Here is a 25,234-nt window from a genome sequence, read left to right as displayed (position 1 = left end):
ACTGCAGGTGTGACCGGTTTGCTCCCGGGCCAAGAGACCGCGAGAGAGAAAGAAGTGGGGAGTGTTGATGAAGCTGAGAGAGACGGGATGTTGGTGAAGCTGAGAGAGACGGGATGTTGGTGATGTTGAGAGAGACGGGATGTTGGTGATGTTGAAGCTGAGAGAGACGGGATGTTGGTGAAGCTGAGAGAGACGGGATGTTGGTGAAGCTGAGAGAGACGGGATGTTGGTGATGTTGAAGCTGAGAGAGACGGGATGTTGGTGAAGCTGAGAGAGACGGGATGTTGGTGAAGCTGAGAGAGACGGGATGTTGGTGATGTTGAGAGAGACGGGATGTTGGTGAAGCTGAGAGAGACGGGATGTTGGTGAAGCTGAGAGAGACGGGATGTTGGTGATGTTGAAGCTGAGAGAGACGGGATGTTGGTGAAGCTGAGAGAGACGGGATGTTGGTGAAGCTGAGAGAGACGGGATGTTGGTGATGTTGAGAGAGACGGGATGTTGGTGAAGCTGAGAGAGACGGGATGTTGGTGAAGCTGAGAGAGACGGGATGTTGGTGATGTTGAGAGAGACGGGATGTTGGTGATGTTGAAGCTGAGAGAGACGGGATGTTGGTGAAGCTGAGAGAGACGGGATGTTGGTGAAGCTGAGAGAGACGGGATGTTGGTGATGTTGAAGCTGAGAGAGACGGGATGTTGGTGAAGCTGAGAGAGACGGGATGTTGGTGAAGCTGAGAGAGACGGGATGTTGGTGATGTTGAGAGAGACGGGATGTTGGTGAAGCTGAGAGAGACGGGATGTTGGTGAAGCTGAGAGAGACGGGATGTTGGTGATGTTGAAGCTGAGAGAGACGGGATGTTGGTGAAGCTGAGAGAGACGGGATGTTGGTGAAGCTGAGAGAGACGGGATGTTGGTGATGTTGAGAGAGACGGGATGTTGGTGAAGCTGAGAGAGACGGGATGTTGGTGAAGCTGAGAGAGACGGGATGTTGGTGAAGCTGAGAGAGACGGGATGTTGGTGATGTTGAGAGAGACGGGATGTTGGTGAAGCTGAGAGAGACGGGATGTTGGTGAAGCTGAGAGAGACGGGATGTTGGTGAAGCTGAGAGAGACGGGATGTTGGTGATGTTGAGAGAGACGGGATGTTGGTGAAGCTGAGAGAGACAGGATGTTGGTGAAGCTGAGAGAGACGGGATGTTGGTGAAGCTGAGAGAGACGGGATGTTGGTGAAGCTGAGAGAGACGGGATGTTGGTGATGTTGAGAGAGACGGGATGTTGGTGAAGCTGAGAGAGACAGGATGTTGGTGAAGCTGAGAGAGACGGGATGTTGGTGAAGCTGAGAGAGACGGGATGTTGGTGAAGCTGAGAGAGACAGGATGTTGGTGAAGCTGAGAGAGACGGGATGTTGGTGAAGCTGAGAGAGACGGGATGTTGGTGAGGCTGAGAGAGACAGGATGTTGGTGAAGCTGAGAGAGACGGGATGTTGGTGAAGCTGAGAGAGACGGGATGTTGGTGATGTTGAGAGAGACGGGATGTTGGTGAAGCTGAGAGAGACAGGATGTTGGTGAAGCTGAGAGAGACGGGATGTTGGTGAAGCTGAGAGAGACGGGATGTTGGTGAAGCTGAGAGAGACGGGATGTTGGTGAAGCTGAGAGAGACGGGATGTTGGTGAAGCTGAGAGAGACGGGATGTTGGTGAAGCTGAGAGAGACGGGATGTTGGTGAAGCTGAGAGAGACGGGATGTTGGTGATGTTGAGAGAGACGGGATGTTGGTGAAGCTGAGAGAGACGGGATGTTGGTGAAGCTGAGAGAGACGGGATGTTGGTGATGTTGAAGCTGAGAGAGACGGGATGTTGGTGAAGCTGAGAGAGACGGGATGTTGGTGAAGCTGAGAGAGACGGATGTTGGTGATGTTGAGAGAGACGGGATGTTGGTGAAGCTGAGAGAGACGGGATGTTGGTGAAGCTGAGAGAGACGGGATGTTGGTGAAGCTGAGAGAGACGGGATGTTGGTGATGTTGAGAGAGACGGGATGTTGGTGAAGCTGAGAGAGACAGGATGTTGGTGAAGCTGAGAGAGACGGGATGTTGGTGAAGCTGAGAGAGACGGGATGTTGGTGAAGCTGAGAGAGACGGGATGTTGGTGATGTTGAGAGAGACGGATGTTGGTGAAGCTGAGAGAGACAGGATGTTGGTGAAGCTGAGAGAGACGGGATGTTGGTGAAGCTGAGAGAGACGGGATGTTGGTGAAGCTGAGAGAGACGGGATGTTGGTGATGTTGAGAGAGACGGGATGTTGGTGAAGCTGAGAGAGACAGGATGTTGGTGAAGCTGAGAGAGACGGGATGTTGGTGAAGCTGAGAGAGACGGGATGTTGGTGAAGCTGAGAGAGAAGGATGTTGGTGAAGCTGAGAGAGACGGGATGTTGGTGAAGCTGAGAGAGACGGGATGTTGGTGAGGCTGAGAGAGCCAGGATGTTGGTGAAGCTGAGAGAGACGGGATGTTGGTGAAGCTGAGAGAGACGGGATGTTGGTGATGTTGAGAGAGACGGGATGTTGGTGAAGCTGAGAGAGACAGGATGTTGGTGAAGCTGAGAGAGACGGGATGTTGGTGAAGCTGAGAGAGACGGGATGTTGGTGAAGCTGAGAGAGACAGGATGTTGATGAAGCTGAGAGAGACGGGATGTTGGTGAAGCTGAGAGAGACGGGATGTTGGTGAAGCTGAGAGAGACAGGATGTTGGTGAAGCTGAGAGAGACGGGATGTTGGTGAAGCTGAGAGAGACGGGATGTTGATGATGTTGAAGTTGAGAGAGACAGGATGTTGGTGAAGCTGAGAGAGACAGGATGTTGGTGAAGCTGAGAGAGACGGGATGTTGGTGAAGCTGAGAGAGACGGGATGTTGGTGAAGCTGAGAGAGACAGGATGTTGGTGAAGCTGAGAGAGACAGGATGTTGGTGAAGCTGAGAGAGACGGGATGTTGGTGAAGCTGAGAGAGACGGGATGTTGGTGAAGCTGAGAGAGACGGGATGTTGATGATGTTGAAGTTGAGAGAGACGGGATGTTGATGAAGCTGAGAGAGACGGGATGTTGGTGAAGCTGAGAGAGACGGGATGTTGGTGAAGCTGAGAGAGACAGGATGTTGGTGAAGCTGAGAGAGACAGGATGTTGGTGAAGCTGAGAGAGACGGGATGTTGGTGAAGCTGAGAGAGACGGGATGTTGGTGAAGCTGAGAGAGACGGGATGTTGGTGATGTTGAGAGAGACGGGATGTTGGTGAAGCTGAGAGAGACAGGATGTTGGTGAAGCTGAGAGAGACGGGATGTTGGTGAAGCTGAGAGAGACGGGATGTTGGTGATGTTGAAGTTGAGAGAGACGGGATGTTGGTGAAGCTGAGAGAGACGGGATGTTGATGATGTTGAAGCTGAGAGAGACGGGATGTTGGTGAAGCTGAGAGAGACGGGATGTTGGTGAAGCTGAGAGAGACGGGATGTTGGTGAAGCTGAGAGAGACAGGATGTTGGTGAAGCTGAGAGAGACGGGATGTTGGTGAAGCTGAGAGAGACAGGATGTTGATGAAGCTGAGAGAGACGGGATGTTGGTGAAGCTGAGAGAGACAGGATGTTGGTGAAGCTGAGAGAGACGGGATGTTGGTGAAGCTGAGAGAGACGGGATGTTGGTGAAGCTGAGAGAGACAGGATGTTGGTGAAGCTGAGAGAGACGGGATGTTGGTGAAGCTGAGAGAGACGGGATGTTGGTGAAGCTGAGAGAGACGGGATGTTGGTGAAGCTGAGAGAGACGGGATGTTGGTGAGGCTGAGAGAGACGGGATGTTGGTGAAGCTGAGAGAGACGGGATGTTGGTGAAGCTGAGAGAGACGGGATATTGGTGAGGCTGAGAGAGACGGGATGTTGGTGAAGCTGAGAGAGACGGGATGTTGGTGAAGATGAGAGAGACGGGATGTTGGTGAAGCTGAGAGAGACGGGATGTTGGTGAAGCTGAGAGAGACGGGATGTTGGTGAAGCTGAGAGAGACGGGATGTTGGTGAAGCTGAGAGAGCGGATGTTGGTGAAGCTGAGAGAGACGGGATGTTGGTGAGGCTGAGAGAGACGGGATGTTGGTGAAGCTGAGAGAGACGGGATGTTGGTGAAGCTGAGAGAGACGGGATGTTGGTGAAGCTGAGAGAGACGGGATGTTGGTGAAGCTGAGAGAGACGGGATGTTGGTGAAGCTGAGAGAGACGGGATGTTGGTGAAGCTGAGAGAGACGGGATGTTGGTGAGGCTGAGAGAGACGGGATGTTGGTGAAGCTGAGAGAGACGGGATGTTGGTGAGGCTGAGAGAGACGGGATGTTGGTGAAGCTGAGAGAGACGGGATGTTGGTGAGGCTGAGAGAGACGGGATGTTGGTGAAGCTGAGAGAGACGGGATGTTGGTGAAGCTGAGAGAGACGGGATGTTGGTGAAGCTGAGAGAGACGGGATGTTGGTGAAGCTGAGAGAGACGGGATGTTGGTGAAGCTGAGAGAGACGGGATGTTGGTGAGGCTGAGAGAGACGGGATGTTGGTGAAGCTGAGAGAGACGGGATGTTGGTGAGGCTGAGAGAGACGGGATGTTGGTGAAGCTGAGAGAGACGGGATGTTGGTGAGGCTGAGAGAGACGGGATGTTGGTGAAGCTGAGAGAGACGGGATGTTGGTGAAGATGAGAGAGACGGGATGTTGGTGAAGCTGAGAGAGACGGGATGTTGGTGAAGCTGAGAGAGACGGGATGTTGGTGAAGCTGAGAGAGACGGGATGTTGGTGAAGCTGAGAGAGACGGGATGTTGGTGAAGCTGAGAGAGACGGGATGTTGGTGAGGCTGAGAGAGACGGGATGTTGGTGAAGCTGAGAGAGACGGGATGTTGGTGAGGCTGAGAGAGACGGGATGTTGGTGAAGCTGAGAGAGACGGGATGTTGGTGAAGCTGAGAGAGACGGGATGTTGGTGAAGCTGAGAGAGACGGGATGTTGGTGAAGCTGAGAGAGACGGGATGTGGTGAGGCTGAGAGAGACGGGATGTTGGTGAAGCTGAGAGAGACGGGATGTTGGTGAGGCTGAGAGAGACGGGATGTTGGTGAAGCTGAGAGAGACGGGATGTTGGTGAAGATGAGAGAGACGGGATGTTGGTGAAGCTGAGAGAGACGGGATGTTGGTGAAGCTGAGAGAGACGGGATGTTGGTGAAGCTGAGAGAGACGGGATGTTGGTGAAGCTGAGAGAGACGGGATGTTGGTGAAGCTGAGAGAGACGGGATGTTGGTGAAGCTGAGAGAGACGGGATGTTGGTGAAGCTGAGAGAGACGGGATGTTGGTGAAGCTGAGAGAGACGGGATGTTGGTGAAGCTGAGAGAGACGGGATGTTGGTGAAGCTGAGAGAGACGGGATGTTGGTGAAGCTGAGAGAGACGGGATGTTGGTGAAGCTGAGAGAGACAGGATGTTGGTGAAGCTGAGACCGAGAGTCCTGGGTTCATCTGTGCCTGGCGAGTCATCGAGGTTGCTGTTGGACTCGGGAGTGGGGGCCGCACGGTGTGAGAATCGGGGGGGGGGGGGGGGGTGACGCCACTTGTACAGAGGTTCACTGCTTCGAATCCCAGCGGCCACCCTGGCTAATGCTGCGGTGTGGTCGTCACCGTTCACACAGAATGGCCCCAGAAGAGGAGGATCTTCCGGCGTAGAGGCGGCGGTGGGGATTGCTCCGTTTCAGCGGCGTTGATTCAACGCAAGCGACACTCCGGACCGGTTTCGACATTTCAGCGTCTCATCAGCAGGAGTCTGACTCGCTTGACCCGATGATGCTGTCGAGCTTGCCCCACGGGCTCCTGGTTGGGACCCAACGCCGCACAATCCACGACCAACAGAATCGCGCCCTCGCATCACCACCCCGCGTCTCCGCGGTCACCACGGTCCATGGCTCAATTTCACCGTCACAAAAACGAATTGTTCCTGGGTAGTCAGTGTTTTTCCCTAATTGCTTGAGCCTCAAAAATACAGAATGGCTTTTATTATTATTCCCTACAAGCTTTGCTTTTGTGAGCAGGACAGTGATATTTTGAAATTTACCTATTTTCAATGAGAAAACGCGGTGTGCATTTGTGTCTTTCCTTCACAAAGTCCTGGTCACAAAGCAAAGTTTGTGGGGAATAATAATAGCAGCCATTTTCTGTACTTTTGAGGCATAAGCAATTAGAAACTAACACGTACTACCCAGGAACAAAAATCGTGTTACATCGTGAATTTTCAACGAACTCCAAACTGTTCCTCAGTCTCCCACCGGCCAGCCCCACCCCTCGCGCCCCCTCCCCCGGGGGACCCCGCCCCGCCCCCCGTGTGCTGGGTTGCCATTCCACATTCCTGCTCCACACCCTCAAACCGCCCCAGTGGGAATCCTTCCACGTGCCGCTTCCCCCTCCGCTGCCTCCGCTGCCCTTCGCCCCTCGTGGTCCTCAGCCGCACCGCCGCCTCCCTCCTGCCCAGCCGCCTCCTCCTGCCCAGCTGCCGCCCTCCGCTGCCCGCTGCTGCCACTCTTGACCCCCCCCCCCCCCCGCCGGCATGGGCTGCGACCCTGGTGTGGACGTGAGATGCTGCGTGAAATGGACTCTCTTCGTCTTCAACCTCGTCTTCTGGGTGAGGAGGGGTTGCCTGGGTACACAAAACACTGACAAAGATCCCCCCTCGGTATAGCCTCACGAGACTTTTGGGGCAAGTGCTGTCAGCGAGCATCTTTCAAGGCCGGTCACGGCACACGAGGGGGTGGGTGGACAACACCACCTTTGTCTCCCCAGTGGCGATGTTTACACACTCCACCGGGTACTCATTTGAGGCCGAGTCGACCTAGGAGAGGCCCAGGACCGGTTCAGACAATCGTCACCGGTGTTGGCCGTGAGCGGGAACGAACTCTGCTCGCCAGGTTTGTAGCGCAGCGCGCGAACCGCTACACCACCTCACCCCGTACCCTGTACACCCACTCACCTGTACACACTCACCTATAATCACCTGTACACCCACACCTGTACACACACACCTGTACACACACCTATAATCACCTGTACACAGACTCGCCTGTGCACCCACACCTGTACACAGACTCACCTGTACAAGACTCGCCTGTACTCACCTGTACACATGCCCACTCACCTGTGCACACGCTTGTACACGTGCATACCTAAATACACTCATCTGAGTAGACACACTTGAGCCCACCACACACACACATGTGTACATGTGTGTGTGTGTGTACCTGAGTTGCGGTGAGCGGTAGTGTAGCAGTGAGCATGCTGCGCTACGAACCCGGCGACCCGGGTTCGATTCCCGCACGGCCAACGCCAGTGATAGTTTTCTGTACTGGGCCTCCCCTATGTCGTCTCAGCCTCAAACGAGTACCTGGCCTGGTGTGTAAAAACATCGCCACCGGGGAGACAAAGGCGGTCGGGCGTGGTGTGCTGGCCACCCACACCCTCGTGTGCCGTGTCGGCCTTCGTAAGTGCTACTCGCTAAGACCACTTACCCCAACAGCCTGCCAAGGCTACACGGGGGATCTTTGTTGTGTCCCTGAGTCCACGCGTCGTGAGTGAGCGGCGCATTCCCCTCCGTGTCTCGTCTCGCCCCAACCCTGAGGGTGAATTCCTCATCTTGCTCAAAGCTCCCATCACCAGAAAACAACAAGATCACTAACACCATCAACACAAACATCAGTATCACCGCCGCCGCCGCCAACAATATCAACGCTGGGTGTGAGTGTCGGTGAGTGAGTCGTTCACCAGGTGAATCTGGGTGAGTCCAGGTTGTCGGGGCGTCGCTGGTTGCAGTCGGAGTGTATGCACGGACGGAGAAACGAGCCGGTGAGTGTTGGGGGTTCCATCAGCAGCATTATCAGCAGCAACACCGTTATCATTATCAGCAACACCGTTATCATTATCAGCAACACCGTTATCAGAAACATCGTTATCATCACCATCAGCAACATCGTTATCATTATCAGCAACATCATCATGACAACAGCACTATCAGCGTCATCTCGGTACACGAGTGAGTGGGGGGGGGGGGTCTGTGTGGGTGGGTGAGTGGGGGTCTGTGTGGGTGGGTGAGTGAGTGGGGGTCTGTGTGAGTGAGTGGGGGTCTGTGTGAGTGGGGGGGGGGGGGGTCTGTGTGGTTGGGTGAGTGGGTGGGGGTCTGTGTGAGTGAGTGAGTTGGGGTCTGTGTGAGTGAGTGATTGGGGGTCTGTGTGAGTGAGTGAGTGAGTGGGGGTCTGTGTGAGTGAGTGGGTGGGGCTCTGTGTGGGTGAGTGGGTGGGGGTCTGTGTGGGTGAGTGAGTGGGGGGGGGGTCTGTGTGAGTGAGTGAGTGAGTGGGGGTCTGTGTGAGTGAGTGAGTGAGTGGGGGTCTGTGTGAGTGAGTGGGTGAGTGGGTGGGGGTCTGTGTGAGTGAGTGAGTGAGTGGGGGTCTGTGTGAGTGAGTGAGTGAGTGGGGGTCTGTGTGGGTGAGTGGGTGAGTGGGTGGGGGTCTGTGTGGGTGAGTGAGTGGGGGGGGGGGTCTGTGTGAGTGAGTGAGGGAGTGGGGGTCTGTGTGAGTGAGTGAGTGGGGGTCTGTGTGAGTGAGTGGGTGGGGGTCTGTGTGGGTGAGTGGGTGAGTGGGTGGGGGTCTGTGTGGGTGAGTGAGTGGGGGGGGGGTCTGTGTGAGTGAGTGAGTGAGTGAGTGAGTGGGGGGTCTGTGTGAGTGAGTGAGTGGGGGTCTGTGTGAGTGTGGGTGGGGGTCTGTGTGGGTGAGTGGGTGAGTGGGTGGGGGTCTGTGTGGGTGAGTGAGTGGGGGGGGGTCTGTGTGGGTGAGTGGGTGGGGGTCTGTGTGGGTGAATGGGTGGGGGTGGGTGAGTGGGGGTCTATGTGGGTGAATGAGTGGGGGTCTGTGTGAGTGAGTGGGGGGGGGGTCTGTGTGAGTGAGTGGGGGGGGGGGGGGTCTGTGTGAGTGAGTGGGGGGTCTGTGTGTGTGAGTGAGTGGGGGTCTGTGCGAGTGAGTGAGTGGGGGGGGGGGCTATGTGAGTGAGTGGGGGGGGGGTCTGTGTGTGTGAGTGGGGGTCTGTGCGAGTGAGTGAGTGAGTGGGGGTCTGTGTGCCGCAGCTGGCTCCGTGGGCTCCCTGGTGGGGGACCCGGCCGTGCTGCTCCTCGTGGTGGGGGCTCTCACCTTCCTGCTCGCGTTCTGCGGCTGCGTGGGGGCGCTCAGGGAGAACACGTGCCTCCTGTACACGGTGAGCGCTCACCCGGACTCACCTCTAGACTCACCTATACACTCAATTATACACTCACGTGGTCTCCCGTGCCCCACATGTCCCCCCGTCTCCCCCATGTCTCCCGGGTTCCCGTGTCTATCCGTGCCCCCCCCCCCCTTGTCCCCGTGTCCCCCGTGTCTCCAGTTCACAGGGACACTCTGTGTGGTGTTCACGGCTCAGCTCGCCGCAGGGGTCATCGCCTTCATCTTTAAGACCAAGGTCGGTAAGACCCCCCTCGTAGCCAGCCCCCCCCCCCCATAGCCCCCCCTTGCAACCCCACCAAGTCACATACGCCCCCCCCCCCACATGCCCCCCCCCCCGATGACCCCCAAGTCACGTGCCCCCCGTGCTGAGTAGGTGCGAGCGCGCGTCACCGAGCTGGTGCACGCCGCCATCCAGGAGTACCGGGGAGACCACGACCTGCAGAACGCCATCGACTACATGCAGAGAGAGGTGGACTACAGATCATCATCACTTACACGACTGCAGCCTCACCTCATCGATACCACCACCTCCACTCCTCACTGCATCTCCCCACTTCCTGTCCCTCTCCCCCCCTACCCTTCTCTCCCCCCCCCCCCCCCCCCCAGTTCCTGTGCTGTGGGGCTCTGAGCCGCATGGACTGGAATCGGAGTCGGTACTTCCAGTGCTCCGCAGACAACCCGAGCCCCGAGCGCTGTGGGGTCCCCTACTCGTGCTGCGTGCCCATCCAGGGGGAGGTGAGGAGGCTCCAGGGTGGGGGGGTCAAAGGGGGGACGAAGGGGGCTCGGAGGTCACGCGTGGACCTCAGGAGTGGTGGCGACGTTGGTTCGGTGATGTGGTGTGGTGACCTCTGGTGGTGTGGATGACCTCTGACCTCTGGTGGTGGGTGACCTCTGGTGGTTTGGCTGACATCTGACCTCTGGTGGTGGGTGACCTCTGATGGTGTGGCTGCCCTCTGGTGGTGTGGGTGACCTCTGACCTCTGGTGGTGGGTGACCTCTGGTGGTGTGGCTGACATCTGACCTCTGGTGGTGTAGGTGACCTCTGACCTCTGGTAGTGGGTGACCTCTGGTGGTGGCTGCCCCTTCTGGTTGCTGCTGACCCTGGCGGTGTGTGCTAGCTCAGGTTGTGTGCTTGAGCACCAGGGGTGATGTGGCTCACTCCCCACTGGCGGTGCGTTTTTCCACCGGGTGGTAACGTTGTGCAGGTGGTGATGAACACCATGTGTGGCTATGGAGCCCAGTTGTTGCCGGACGGTAGCGGTGGTGGCGACGGCGGTGGTGGCATCGGTGGTGGTGGCAGCGGTGTTGTGGCCAGAGCCCCGGTGTTTACCGAGGGGTGCCTGGGCCGCGTGGAGCGGTGGGTCGACTCCAACCTCCTGCTGCTGCTGGGCCTCGCGTTCGGTCTCGCTGTGCTGCAGGTACCTCGCCACCGCCGTGCTCGTCGGCAGCTCTGCCGCTCGAACCTTCTCCTCCTCTTGGTAGCGGGGTAGCAGCGCCATCGGACCGGCTGTGCCACAGGTTCAACGTCATCGGCAGCAGTGACATCGACATCAAAGTCATCAGCAGCATCGTCAATATTATTACCATTGTCGTCAACAGCTGTGGCATCATCAGGGTCGTTACAGAAGAATCATCGTCAGCATTAGAAGCATCATCATCATCATCATCGTGGTCATTGTCATCGTCACTGTCACCAACATCACCATCAGCAGTATTATCATCAGCACCTCTTATACCGAGTTGCCTTGTGTGCTGCCCCTCGGCTACAGCTCCTCCACCCCGTCACTGCTCACCCCTTATGACTCTCGTATGTTCATCTCAGCCCCATCGCCTCTTGGTGCCCCACTCCCTCCTCGGGAGTCGATAAAAGTCGACAGTGGCTATCAAAGGGAGGGAGTAAGGTTAGAATTAATAAAGGGAAGGAATGTTAATAATATGGCTGCGGGGCCATATTATTCTCAGCACTGAATCTATGATACTGCTAATCCTGCATAATGCATGGGCATAATGACTTTAAACCCCTCGCCAAACCTCCTACGCATTTCACAAGTAGTACTAATCGCATATCTGCATTTCCTATAAATATGCTAAATTCCTCTTGATATGCAAATTATTTTGTCAAGACGATCTTCGCCCCTCCATCCCAGCATAAATAGTCGCTCCAAGCCTGGAGCGTGCCATTCAGACTCTGCCTTCTCGACAGACCTGTTCTACACCTGAGGACAGCTGCTTGCGTTGTGGCCGAAACGTCGTGAGAATTATTTTATTATGTCTTATTTATATTATTTTATTACTTCCCTTCTACGTGACTTTACCGAAAGAACCAAGAAGATATTGATGTAGTTTATATATATTTTTTACGTGATGGTTTGGCTGCTGCAGCTCCTTACTATTAAAATTTAACTCCCTTTATTACTGCTAATCCTACTTCCTCCCTTTATGACTGCTAATCCTACATAATACTCGAGCATAATATGACTTTGAGACCCCCCCCACCACCTACACATTCCAGAAGTAGTGACTAATCCCATATCTGCATTTTCCATAAATATGTTAAATTCCTCTGTTGATGTGTAAATTCCTTTGTCAAGGCGCTCTCCTCCTCTAACCCAGCTTAAATATACGCTACCAAGCTTGGTGGTGTTCATTCAGACGCTGTCTTTCCGACAGCCCTGTTCTTCACCTGAGGACGGCTGCTTGCGTTGTGGCCGAAACGTCAAGAGAATTGTATTTTATTATGTTTTATTTTTATTATTTTATTATTTTCCTTCTACATGGCTTTACCGAAAGAACCAAGCTTTAAATGTGGTTGGTTGTTTGACTTGCATCCCACTGGGATTTTTGCACAGAGCGTTGGTGTATGGTGCTTTTTCCTGGAAGATTTTTTGCTGTTTTTTCCTGGATTTTTATGTTTGCGCATAGTCACTTTAAGATATTTTATTGTTCATGTTTTTTGTTTGTTGCGGTTGCACCCGATTCAAGAGCCGAATGGCTCACGGGGCTACACCAAATAAATGATACTGAAAAACTGACTCGCGGAACCACCCACTCACTCATTCAACCACTCACCCACCCACCCACTCGCCACACTGCAGTTCACCTCGCTTCTCTTTCTGCATCTTCCCTTTCACTGCTCCACTCTGGAATCCCCTTCTCCTTCCATCATCATCATCGTCGTCCCCCCACCCACCCCCAAGTTCTCACAACAACAAAAACCTTGCTCAATGCAAGACACTTGTGTCCAGGCGCTCTTATCTCATACAACTTGGATAGCGCTGCTTGCTGCTGGCCGCTGGACGTTTCGGGACGTCGTGTCTCCCCGTCCCCCCGTGTCTCCCCGTCCCCCCTGAGTCTCCCCGTGTCCCGTGTCTTCGTGTGTTTTTCCGCGTCTTTGAGTGTCTCCTCGTGTGTCCTCAGCTCATCGGCATCAGCCTGGCTTGCGCGCTCATCGCCTACGTCAAGAGGCTGCAGCAACTGCAGCAGCAACAACTACAGCAGCAGCATCTGCAGCCGCAGGATATGAAGCTGATGATGGAGCAGGGGGACTTGTAGGTGACTCGTGCATCGCTCGTCAGGGCAGTGACGCAGCCCAGTGGTAGTGCACTCGCCGCTTGTGGGCAGAGGGTTTACACGGTTCGAATCCAGCGGCCACCCTGGTTAATACTCTGGGGTGGTATTAACCATTCACAGGAAAAACTCCACGCAAAATAACAGCTGCGATGGGGATCGAACCCGGGCCCTACTTGCTTACAATGCGACAACCTGGCACTCACATTAAGCCATCACCGCACCTCACCGCTACAAACGCGCTCTGTCTGCTCGATTCCCACAGCGAACTCCAAGATCCACCCTGATGGCCTACCTGCACCATCTGGCCTTAGATTCGCATTGTGACCCACACACTCGAACAGAGACCCATATAACTACCCTGACAGTCTCCCACACCGAAAGACTCATATAGGAACCTATAGAGAGACCCACAGGCTTGCTTTGCATGTATAGCAGATATCCTGTACGTTGCGATCATAGTCCCCTCCTGCGAACCATTTGGCAGAACCCTCCTGAAACTGTCTTGAGTATCGGTGAGGCTGTGCTGGGTAAACGAGGGTGATAATAATTGAGTGTAAAGTTTATTTGATTCGTTACACGGATGATCCCGTTTCGCCAGTTGCCCAGGTATGTTGCACGGGTGATCCGTGGTTCGTGAGAACAGTAGCAGGAGCAGCGAAGACAGAAGCATCGACATTGCAGACACGGGGGACACGGGGGATATTGCACCACTAACAAACGGGGCGCTTGACGGCCGCAAACGAAAGCGACAGCACACATCATACAATGAGAGCAGGACGCGCCAGGCAACGCGTGAGCGACGGGTACGAGTCTGCACCGCCGCCTTTTGGTTTCGTCGCAACATGAAGAGGGGGAGTTGAAGGGAGGGAACCGCGCTGTCGACGAGCAGCACGGGGATTCAGAAACGTGGAACAGCGACGCGAAACGTGTCCCCATGCTCGCGTCGTCGTCGTCGTGGCCGAGCCACTGCCGGTTCAAGTTCAATGCGGTGTTGTCGAGCCGCGTGTGTGCGCTCTCTAATGCAAGTGTTCCTGTTTATCGGCGTCATCCCCAGCATTCACCCACCCACCCACTCACCCACCCACCCATTTACCCATTAGACACAGGTTACACTCTTAATGACCTATTACTACTTTGATAGCGCTGTTTGTTACTGGTCATTTTTACGTTTCGGGCCTTTGGACCTACTGTTCTCAGCAGCTGTGTAAAACTACACTCTATATGTGAATAAATAACTTTTGTTTCGAATTAAAGCTTTCGTGACTGCAGGGATTCATCTTCTTGGTTCTTTCGGTAAAGTCACGTAGAAGGGAAGTAATAAAATAATAAAAATAAAACATAATAAAATAAGGAGGTGAAGGACAGGTCTGTCAGAGGACGGCTGCTTGCGTTGTGGCCGAAACGTCGTGAGAATTATTTAATGTTTTATTTTTATTATTTTATTATTTCCCTTCTACGTGACTTTACCGAAAGAACCAAGAAGAAAACAACTTTAGTGTTTTAGTGAATGCGCCTCGTGGCTGTCCTGAGCGATGCAGCAACCTGCTGAGGTCTCATCAGCAGAGCCAGGCTCGGGTCGTAAACCGGTAACCATTTGGAGAATCTGTTAAGTCTCGCACAGTAGAATGTTAATTAGGTAGACCGTACCCACTCTTTACCCCACCACATTTAACCGGTTACCGGTTTTGCCATAAACACCACGATTAGTAAAGCCCAACAGCTGACGTAAGGCGGTATGCAAATGAGCCACATAAATTATGTCAGCGAGTGACGTCACTCGCTGACAAGCCCCGCCCCCCCGCGCGCGTTGCCAATTTCCGGTTCGACGCAAAAAGCTGAAGGGCGACGCGATTCGATTCCACTTTGCAGTTCATGCGAGACAATCGATTCCCCTAAAGTATAAAATAAAGAATCGATTAGCGACGTTACAAATTACATCGAAGGAATCGATTCCTGCTGAGAAGCCGGCTCGAGGTTTGCGTCGGATAACGTGGGAGGCGATGGCGGATGACGAGGAGGAGGTGGACGAGGGGACGAGGTGGAGGCCCAAGCTCGTCCTTCACGTCGACCTCAACAACACGGTGGTGGTGGCCGATTCCGTGACGTCGCAGGGCCCAGAGGAGGCGCTCGCCAACTTCCTGCGCCTGCGGCTTGGTGAGGAGGCGGCCCGCCTGTGGCGAGGCGCCCGCCGTGGGGGCGTGGCCGCGCAGATGACGCAGGTTATGTTAATGACGCAGATTATGTTAATGACGCAGATTATGTTAATGACCCGTATACGGTATTGTGCGTTTCGGGCAACGGGCCTTCTCCGTAGTGGGTTTTAAGACGCAAGCTCCTCGACCGCGACGACACGGCAGCATCGATCATGGCGGAGGAGCGCCGTGTGGCCACAGCTCACGGCTGTGAACCCCTCGTCAGTGCCCCACCTCGTCACACACCAACTCGGACCTGGTCGGTCACCCTGTGCCCTCGTTACCTTGTTACCTTGTGCATCGCAACGTTCACCCGGCAAAGTCCCATCACAAGGGAGAAACGAACAAATCGTTTCACTCAATTTCGCCGCGTGGGTAGACGGGGTATACGAGTCGCCTCGTGCCGCACGGGGACAGCTGCCGCTGGGGGTGCCCGCATGGGGTTGCTGTTACCCCAAAGCGTGCGCGCTCGGTCAACTGAACCGTTGTGGGACGGATGGCCCCAACGTGTTGGTCGTGCCGCCTGCTGCGCCACGCGCTGTGATCGGGCAACGAGCGTGGAACAGACCGACTGGAAGGTGCGCAGAGAGGCGTGGGAGAGGCGCACCGTGGCAATGGCACCCAGAGACGGCCCCACTTGACTCATCCGAGCCGTGGTTGTGGCCCCCACCTTCCGCCTCCCATCCCTAACAGAGGAGGGGGAACCCCTGAGCAGTGACCCTGTGGTGGCCCCCCTGCTGGAGGAGTGGGGGGCCCTGGGGGGCACGGAGGCCGTGGTGAGGAGCGCGGTTAAACGGCTGGAGTGGAGTCACGGGGACGACCCCAAGCTCACCCTTCCCGGAGGTGCGGCGCTCACCCCTCCTGCTCACCCCTCCCGCTCACCCCTGCCGCTCACCCCTCCCGCTCACCACTGCCGCTCACCCCTCCCGCTCACCCCTCCCACTCGCCACTGCCGCTCACCCCTCGCGCTCAATGCTGCCGCTCACCCCTCCCGCTCACCCCTCCCGCTCACCCCTCTCGCTCACCCCTCCCGCTCACACCTCCTGCTCACCCCTCCCGCTCACCCCTCGCGCTCAATGCTGCCGCTCACCCCTCCCGCTCACCCCTCCCACTCACCCCTCGCGCTCACCCCTGGCGCTCACCCCTCCCACTCAATGCTGCCGCTCATCCCTGCTGCTCCCCCCCGCTCAAGCCTACTACTCGCCCCTCCCGTTCACCCCTGACCTCAAATAATTTCCCCTGACCCCCCGTCTCTCGCAGGCGGCGAGGGGGGGACCCGCCGACCCCGCGGCCGCCCGTGCCACCTGCTGCTGCCCGGCTTCCTGGAGCTGCTGTGCTGGCTTGCGCGCCGGCGCCCGGGCTTCGGCCTGGTGCTGCGCACGTTCGGCACCGACCTGGAGGCGGCGCTGGGCGCGGTGCGGCGCGCCCTCGACGGACACCACCCGGACTTCCCCCAGCTCGCCCAGCGGCGGGTGCGCTCACACGTGCGGCCGACTCCCGAACTCTGACCTTTGACACACTTCCCCGATTCGTAGCCGCCGTAACCCGCCTGATCTGCTGCCCCGTGTGCAGCGATTGAGTTCCCTTTGCCGTGAGCGACGAATGCACGGCTCGAAGTCTACGACGCCGACGGTGACCTCGCCGACGGTGACCTCGCCGACCCCCGAACTCGCCGACCTCACCACACTTCCTGACACCGACCCTCGTCCAGCCTCGACCTCCCTGAACTCGATCCCAATGTCGTTGCCACTATTCCCGACCCCTCCTGACCTCGTTAAATCTGACCACATACCCTCAATACCCAACCTCAATCCCGACCCCTGTGACCCCGACACTGTCCTCTGTGACCCCAATGCCTCCGACACCACAACCACCCTGACTCCTTGCCCTGACTCTTGCCACAGATTACTGCCCCCCCCCCCGCCACCGTTCCGTGCCCAACTCTGCCCGCCTGCCCCCTCCCGCCCCCCGTAGGTGGATGTGGCCGTGCAGGTGGGGAGCGTGTGCCCGGGCCCCCGGGGGGTGACTCTGAGCATGGAGGGGACGAGCGTAAACAGCTGGGAGGACGGGCGAGCTCCATACAGGGTCCTGTCGGCGCTCGTCGGCGTGCACGGACTGCAGGACGACTTCCGCTGGTACGCACTCCCCCATGCGCTCACCCGTGTACTCGCCAACACAGTCGTTAGATTTGCTCGCTCGCTCACCCGTGTACTCGCCAACTTGGCTCGCTCGCTCGCTCATAATTCGCTCACCTGGGTATGCACATTCACTCGCCCCGTCGCTCGCCAACGTCCACGCTCGTCCACGTGCTTGTTTGCCCAATCGCTGACTCCCCTGTCATCTACTCTCGCATATGGTCGCTCACTCACTGACTCTCTGGCCTAAGTACTCACTCACCGGCCTAAGTACTCACTCACTGACTCTCTGGTCGAAGCACTCACTCACTCGACGAGCGCTCTCCTGGTTGCTGTGTTGTTGTTGTTGTCGTCCAGTCTGCAGACAAGATCCTCTTTGTGGTTGTGGTCTCGGTTGCCATTGTAGTGGTGGTGTTGGCTGTGGTTGTTGGTGGTAGTGATTGTGGTGATTGTGATTTTGGTGATTGTGATTGCAGTGGTAGTGATTGTGGTTGTGGTTGCGGCGCAGGTGGGCGAGGCACGGTTTCACGAGCGAGGGGGGAAAGCCCCTGTGGGTGGACCCGTTTGACCCCAGCGTCCACCACATCTTCATCGACGACAACATCCGCCCCGATGACGGGAACACAATCGTCAACCCACAGGTGGGACATCACCATCACATTGCTACCATCACCAACAATAACACGATCGACATCACTCACTCACACCATCAACAACAACACGATCAATATCACTCACTCACACCATCAACAACAACACGATCGACATCATTCACTCCATCAACAACAATATCAACATCACTCACTCACACCATCACTAACAACACGATCAACATCACTCACTCACACCATCAACAACAACACGATCGACATCATTCACTCCATCAACAACAATATCAACATCACTCACACCATCACTAACAACACGATCAACATCACTCGCTCACACCATCAACAACAACAATATCAACATTACTCACTCACACCATCAACAACAACACGATCAACATCACTCACTCATACCATCCACAACAATATACACGGGTGCGCTCTTGCACGCTTTCCCGTGTACATTTGTCTGTTCATGCGCGTGCACGTGTACACGTGTGCGGAGAGCGGTGGCGCAGCGGTTAGCGCACTGCACTTCGAAGCTGGCGACCCGAGTTTGATTCCCGCTCACGGCCAACGCTGGTCACGTATATCTGGCCTGGTGCCGGGTCTCCCCCAGGTCGACTCGGCATCAAATGGGTACCCGGTTCCCTGCGTGTAAACATCGGCGCGGGTGGCGACCGCATTCCCCCGGACGATCCGTTGAAGGCGACGCGGCGGGGGGGGGATGATGGTTTTTCCCCTTTGCGTGCGGGCGCCGTGCGGGCGCCGTGCAGGTGTTTGCAGGGCCCGGCAGCGCGCGCTGCTCCCCGGTGCCCACCGCCTCGCTGCTCGGCGTCTGCCTGGTGCGCACCGACCTGCTGGCCGCCATCGTGGACCGCACCTGGTTCGTGCGGAGCGTGAAGGCCTGCGAGCACGCCCACGCTTGCTCCCTCCGGGCCCGGGGGGGCCCCGCGCCCCCCGTGACGACGGGGTGCCCGCTCCGCCCCCGCTCGCGGGGCGCCCCCCCCGTGGCGGACGAGGAAGAGCGCGTCGTGCGCGACTGCGCCAGGGGCCCCGTTTGACCCGGAGGGCGCGGGTGGGGGGACGGGGGCAGAGGGGGACGCGGCAGCGGCATCCACGCAGGGCGTGCGGTGGCGTGCGGAGTTCGTGGCGTGAGTGCGGTGAGTGGGGTGAGAGTGGTGAGTGGGATGATTGTGGTGAGTGCAGTGGGTGGTGTGAGTGCAGCGAGTATGTTGAGTGGTGCGAGTGGTGCGAGTGGGGTGAGTGCGGTGAGTGCGGTGAGTGCAGCGAGTATGTTGAGTGGTGCGAGTGGTGCGAGTGGGGTGAGTGCGGTGAGTGCGGTGAGTGCAGAGAGTATGTTGAGTGGTGCGAGTGGTGCGAGTGGGGTGAGTGCGGTGAGTGCGGTGAGTGGGCTGATTACGGTGGAGAGTTACTTACCTGAGGCGCCTCTGTTCTAATTTATTAAATCTCCGAACGTAGTGACTGTGTCTGGACTCTCCTACCTTGTGGCGGTGTTCGAGGCTGTGTGGATTCCAGGACCCTCGCCCAGGTGACCCTCGCCCAGGTGACCCTCACCCAGGCGACAGCAACTACCGCCCTTCGCCACTAAGTGGCGCCAATGTCCCACCGGCGATTTGTGAACCGGGGAGCTGCGCTCGCGACTCCCAGGCGTGCGCAACCATCATCGCGTCGTCGTCGTCTTGGTTCTTTCGGTAGAGTCACGGAGAAGGGAAATAATGAAAATAAAACATAATAAAATTACATTTATCACGACGTTTCGGCCACAACACAAGCAGCCGTCCTCAGGTGAAGAAACAGAGCTGTCGGAAAGACAGCGTCCTAATGAACACCCCCAAGCTTGGCAGCGTATATTTAAGCTGGTCGGGGGGATGAGAGCCCCTTGACAAAGGAGTTTACATATCAACAGCGGAATTAAGCATATTGATGGCAAATGCAGATATGGGATTAGTCACTCCTTGTGGAATGTGTAGGTGGTGGGGAGAGGTCTCAAAGTCATATTATGCTCGAGTATTATGTAGGATTAGCAGTGATCAAAGGGAGAAGTAGGATTGGCAGTAATAAAGGGAGGGGGGTTTTAATCGTAACCACTGCGTATCAAGCGCGTGCAACGTGTGGGCAACAAAGAAGGGAGGAGTTTCTAAAGAACTGCAAATGCCCAACTACCAGATGATACACCTGTGTGAAAAAATTAAATATAAACTACATCAATATGATCAATGTACTCAATAAGCTGAGCTATTAACATGAAGTAGCTGGGTATAAGCTACACTATATAATGACTACCATATAGTGAACCGATAAAAAAACTAAAATATACACTACATCAACATTGATGTTGTTTATCATCTGGTAGTTGGGCATTTGCAGTTCTTTAGAAACTCCTCCCTTCTTTGTTGATCACACAATGCACGAGCTTGACACTGCTAATCCTACTTCCTCCCTTTATCACAGCTAATCCTACATAATACTCGAGCATAATGTGACTTTGAGACCCCCCCCCCACCACCTACACATTTCACAAGGAGTGACTAATCCCATATCTGCATTTGCCATCAATATGCTTAATTTCTCTGTTGATATGTAAACTCCTTTGTCAAGGCGCTCTCCTCCCCACCAGCTTAAATATATGCTGCCAAGCTTGGCGGTGTTCATTAGAACGCTGTCTTTCCGACAGCTCTGTTTCTTCACCTGAGGACGGCTGCTTGTGTTGTGGCCGAAACGTCGTGATAAATGTAATTTTATTACGTTTGATTTTTATTTCCCTTCTACATGACTTTACCGAAAGAACCAAGAAGATGAATCCCTGCAGTCACGAAAGCTTTAGATCGAAATTTCATCGCGTCGTTCTTAATGAATCGTGAGCAGAGGGGTCAAGGACCCCAAATAGCATCAAGAATAACCAAAAGCCCTTGCCCCTTGATGGCATCATAGGTCTTGACCAGGTCGACAGAGAAGAGATGGAGGTCCTGTTGAAAGTCCATCGCACCTTTGAGCCACGGCTGCGATAAGCCTCTTCTTTCTCTGACAAAGACAAAAAATCCCCCGTTTCGCCTTTACAGACTGTAGGGGCAAGTGATGTTTGCGAGCACCTATTAAGGCCAGCATGGCACACGAGGGGGTGGGTTGCCAGCACCACGCCCGGCCACCTTTGTCTCCATCGCGGCGATGCTTGCTACACACCGCACCAAGTACTCATTTGAGAGCGAGTCGACCGAGAGGAGGCCCAGGACTGGTTCTGGTAATCGTCACTCGCGTTGGTAACTGTGAGCGGGAATCGAAATCAAATTGCTGGATTCGTAGCGCACGAACCGCCACGCCACCGCTCTCCAATTTCATTCTGCCACACGCACCTCCCAGGTGGGTCGGTGGGTTCACAATGGCCGTGTCGGAGGCAGCTGGCACTGCTGAGGGCATGAGTTCAAATCAGGGTTTCGCCCGCCCGTGGCGAGACCCGGTTCTGGAGTTCACCGAGCCGATGGACCCAGCCTCGTCACGACCCCCCCCCCCCCCCCCCCGTCGGTGGTGATACCGTGATCATCCAGCACTGTGGCGGCAGCAGCGAGGGTTGGTGAATCACCGCACGGATGTTGTGAAACTCCCTGTGGGTGGGCGTTGTGAAGCCACAGCCTAGCTCGCCAGGACAGCAAGTGGAATAATAATCGCCATCTGTTTCCATCTGTACGGTGATATAGTGTTATCCCTCTCACACGTTGGTTTTCTGCTGTAGCTCTGGTTTCCTCATATATAGAGAACCGCAGAGCTTGATGGGGGGGGGGGGGGGATTTCGCGCTGGCTCCTCACCGCGTGGCTGCTGCTGCTGCTGCTGCCTTCTCGTCTGGTTCCTCCTGGGTAGGGCGGCGCCCTACCCCTGTGGTGGCTGGGGGGTGAGTGGACTGGTGGTTGGCGGATGTTGCCACTTCACTGCTATCGGAGGCAATCGCTCCGGTGGTTGCTGACTCAGGAACGCGTCTCCTGGCAGCAGCAGGACTCGTGTTGCTTTTAACCTGTGGGAGGTGATTCATTTGGTCAAATGAAGGAAATATTTAACCCCCCCCCCCTTACGCACGTCCATCCGGTATGTGCCAAACCTCGGAAGCTAAGCAGGTTTCAGCCTGGACAGCGTTTGGCAGGGGCGACATGGAGAGGTGTGGTTGGGGATTGCGGGCAGCAGAGGGACAGGGCTGGTGAAGTATGATCAACGGTTCCTCGCTGCCCCTCAGGGCGGGAGGGGGGAGAGGTGCCCAGTCCAGCGGCGGATTGGCAGCGGGAGAGCAGCGCACGGGACTTGCAATCGAGAGATCGACGGATTGGTCCGATCTCCCGGCGCGGCAGTTGAAACAATGGGGGCGATTTCATTTAACTCCTCCCCACACCCCCGCCCCCCCCCCCACCTCTGTCCATAAAGCATGACCCAGCACACGGGTGTACACGGGTGTACTGTGCACACCATGCGTAGTGCGTAGTGTGTGATTGGCAGGTTGCGTGTGATGGAGTAAACAGTGGGTAGCTCCCACCTCTTTTTTCCGAGACGTGCGGCCAAGACTTGGAAGAGTAGGCCAAAAACACCCTTCACGAGAGGCTCTTTGTCTCTCTCCGGAGCGAACCCCCTGGCGGAGGAATCTTCCGCCAACAGTGGTGCGGGCGGGCAGTTGCAGAGCTGCGCCTTTATCAACTCGAACATGGATTTCAATGAAGCCCCCCGCCTTGCGCTCCCCACGACCCCCCCCCCCCACAACCACTCCCTCATTTCCCAGCCTCGGCCACGTAACGGCCTTGACGACACCCCGCGTCGTGCCACGGGGATGACACAACGCGGTTGTGTGGAGCATGACGAGGCATGTGTCAGCCACGCGCCACGCGCCGTGCCAAGCCGCTGGCGGGAAGTGCCCAGCATGGTCATCATCGTCACCACCACCACCGCCCAGTGATGGCATCAGGACTCGCGGATGTTACCTCATCAGCCCGTGGCATCTGCAACAACATTTTTACATCGCCCTTTTGAACCGATTTAAATGTTCTAGAAATCATCAGCAGGGGTGTGGCCTCTCAAGACAAATGCCATAACGCCGGGCTAAGCCGTGGTGTTACTCGCGAGTGCTCCCTCTCTCTCTCTCTGTCTCTCTCCCTGTCTCTCTCCCTGTCTCTCTGAAACACTCTGGGGCCATAATAGAGGTTGTTTGGATAATATGGCGTAAATATATAAATGTGTCATTAGACCCGCCACCACCTGACACAGCTGACTAGTAAGGGTTGTCACGTCAACAGCACGTGGCCTATTCGTCACTAGTACAGCACTAACCGGTGTGTTGGAGAGCCAAGCCACAACATTTACAATCTGAGTACGACGTTTTGCCAGTATTTACAACCTTGGGGCCACCCAATGAGCTCAGGGCAGCAAGGTACGGGACGACGTGCAGATCGAGACATGGTGAAGTGTGGGGTGATGGACCCGTATTCATCATCAAGTCGTGTACATCGGAAATGGCACCGTTACTATTTAGCATTTATAACGTGACCTGCCACGTACATCATCTCACAAGTTCGTAATGCAGGTGACACAGCCCTTACTGCAAAGGGCACAAACCTCGAGCACATTGCCAACGCGCTAACCGCTGATCTCACGTCATAGTTCATGGGCCCAGACCAAAAAAGTCACTTATTGGTACCACCTGAGGTGGCAAAGTATCGTCATGATTTTTGTCATCATCCATGTGTGTGGGACATATTCTAACAAAACCTTTGCGGAGTGGCAGCAGCTTAGTTGTCGTTGCCAAGACGTGTTTTCCCAGACCCTGTGACAGGCGTCCGGAACGATGAAATGGGCATTCTTCCTGAAGAACTACCTCGACCAAAGCAGTTGGGTCACTGGTCTCGATTGATCTAAATAGACATGAAAACACAGGATAATAGGAAATGCCATAGTGAGGTCAGGAACTACTTGAATATTATAAAATTGACATTCGCATATACTTCGTCAATGATACATGTAATCCCATATATATCGTTAGCGATGGGTATATGTGAAGGTTACATTATTATCAAGCTCTGCGTGTACTTAGATGGTGTTAACAAGGGTAACCAAGTCCAGAATCACCACACTGCATCAATGTATACTACAACTACCACAGTAATACCATCAGAATCACCACCCTGTGTCACTCATCAAACTGCTCGTCTATCTCGTCATCTGACTCCCCGAGTTCAAAGTCAGGTTATGGATCATCCTGCAGTGTTTGGTTACTGCAGGTCTGTAACCAGCACATGTCTGTGCATGTCAGTCCATTTGACAGGCACGTGCAGCTTGGCATTTTGCATGAACGCACACACTTGCATGCTAGCAGTTCCAAGACCACATCTGGTGCGGGTGGGGAGCGCACCCAGTAAATGGCCAGCTTGCCATCATCGTCTGTCCATCCATACCCAGTAGGGCTTGGCACCACAGGGTTCGCCTGCAGACAGCACTTCCAGATTGCTGCCTGATAGTTGGCTCATTGAACATTCATGAAGAGACTGTGTCTACATGGTGGCAGCTGGCGGGACTCGACTTCTCCCCTTTTGGTGCAGAAGAGCTGGTTGCGCAGTTCGTTCACCTCACCAGTGCTGCTGTTAGCAACGTACAGACGACAGGTGAACTGCTCAATTTTCTGGAACAGTTCATCACTCACATTCCATGACTGCCCCAGTCGACTAAAAGTCTCTTGGCAGGAAGTGTCCTTTCTCACCGTCTTCAGGCCATTCAGCCTCCCTCGACCAGCGAATGCACTGACAGTGTCGCAGCATGTGAAGGCGTGGAAGCTAATTCGGCTGTCACAGATGATGCTGTCTCCAAGTGACCTTGTCAGTTTGCTGATATCGACAAACCGCGTGCGGTTCTGTGTCCCACACTTCTGGTAGATGGGACAGGTGATGTCCATCTGGAAACCAAGACTTAGCACCATGACATCGGTGGCCTCAGCTGTGATGATAACTGCCTTTGAGCCCACATTTGCTGCATGCAATGCATGCAGGAGCAGACGGGTATCAGCTTCTTCATGCGTGGAGTACAGCTCTGCTACTTCCTCACACTCATCTTCCTCACAGGTCATGGACAACACCTTGCCATGCAGCATCTCTCTGTATCGTGGGAGTTTGCACTCTTCCACCAGAAACTTGATGAGACTGGTCTTGTTGGAGGGAGTGCACAGGAATCTTCTCCACTGCTGGACGAGGTGTCCCCCTGCGAGGTTCTTGTACTGGAGAGTGGTGTCTGCACCCCGGTTCAGTCGTTCAGCATCTTTGATCGAAGTCTGTCGGTAGACATCAAAAACAACATCAATCCTCTCAATCTGTGCCCGATCCATGGAAGGACAGGCCGCCCGTCCGAGGGCGAACAGAGCGCTGCGGAATGCCAGGGGCGACTCCGTGTCAAATAGGCGTGATTGCGATAGGTGCAAACACAGGTTTCCTGC

At 55.3% G+C, this 25,234-nt stretch overlaps 2 protein-coding genes and 1 long non-coding RNA gene across 4 annotated transcripts; 2 read left to right on the top strand and 1 right to left on the bottom strand.

Moving 5' to 3' along the window:
- Window positions 1-6,381: 6,381 nt before the first annotated feature.
- Window positions 6,382-14,095, top strand: LOC133356434 (tetraspanin-33-like). 2 transcript variants are annotated; one of them, XM_061573962.1, is made up of 8 exons: window positions 6,382-6,641; window positions 7,798-7,855; window positions 9,126-9,253; window positions 9,419-9,493; window positions 9,632-9,727; window positions 9,865-9,993; window positions 10,463-10,675; window positions 12,675-14,095. In XM_061573962.1, exons 1-8 carry the CDS (start codon window positions 6,567-6,569, stop codon window positions 12,807-12,809), a joined length of 909 nt encoding a protein of 302 aa, XP_061429946.1. In that variant the 5' UTR covers window positions 6,382-6,566; the 3' UTR covers window positions 12,810-14,095. The 2 variants fall into 2 exon arrangements, with proteins under 2 accessions (XP_061429946.1, XP_061429947.1); XM_061573963.1 differs by having other exon boundaries at window positions 9,419-9,497.
- A 661-nt stretch (window positions 14,096-14,756) lies between these two features.
- On the top strand, window positions 14,757-19,247 carry LOC133356433 (uncharacterized). The gene is made up of 6 exons (XM_061573961.1): window positions 14,757-14,981; window positions 15,713-15,862; window positions 16,280-16,491; window positions 16,994-17,154; window positions 17,663-17,795; window positions 18,539-19,247. Exons 1-6 carry the CDS (start codon window positions 14,828-14,830, stop codon window positions 18,824-18,826), a joined length of 1,098 nt encoding a protein of 365 aa, XP_061429945.1. The 5' UTR covers window positions 14,757-14,827; the 3' UTR covers window positions 18,827-19,247.
- Window positions 19,248-20,632: 1,385 nt separating this feature from the next.
- Window positions 20,633-22,358, bottom strand: LOC133356499 (uncharacterized). The gene is made up of 3 exons (XR_009756853.1): window positions 22,301-22,358; window positions 21,588-21,790; window positions 20,633-20,807 (listed from the first exon to the last, which is right to left on the bottom strand). It is a non-coding gene; the product is annotated as an uncharacterized LOC133356499 (long non-coding RNA).
- Window positions 22,359-25,234: the final 2,876 nt, after the last annotated feature.

This window comes from Lethenteron reissneri, chromosome 54 (genome assembly GCF_015708825.2).
Source record: "Lethenteron reissneri isolate LAM-NWPU_2019-01 chromosome 54, ASM1570882v1, whole genome shotgun sequence".
NCBI lineage: Eukaryota > Metazoa > Chordata > Hyperoartia > Petromyzontiformes > Petromyzontidae > Lethenteron > Lethenteron reissneri.
This window is presented reverse-complemented; position numbering and strand designations above follow the sequence as displayed.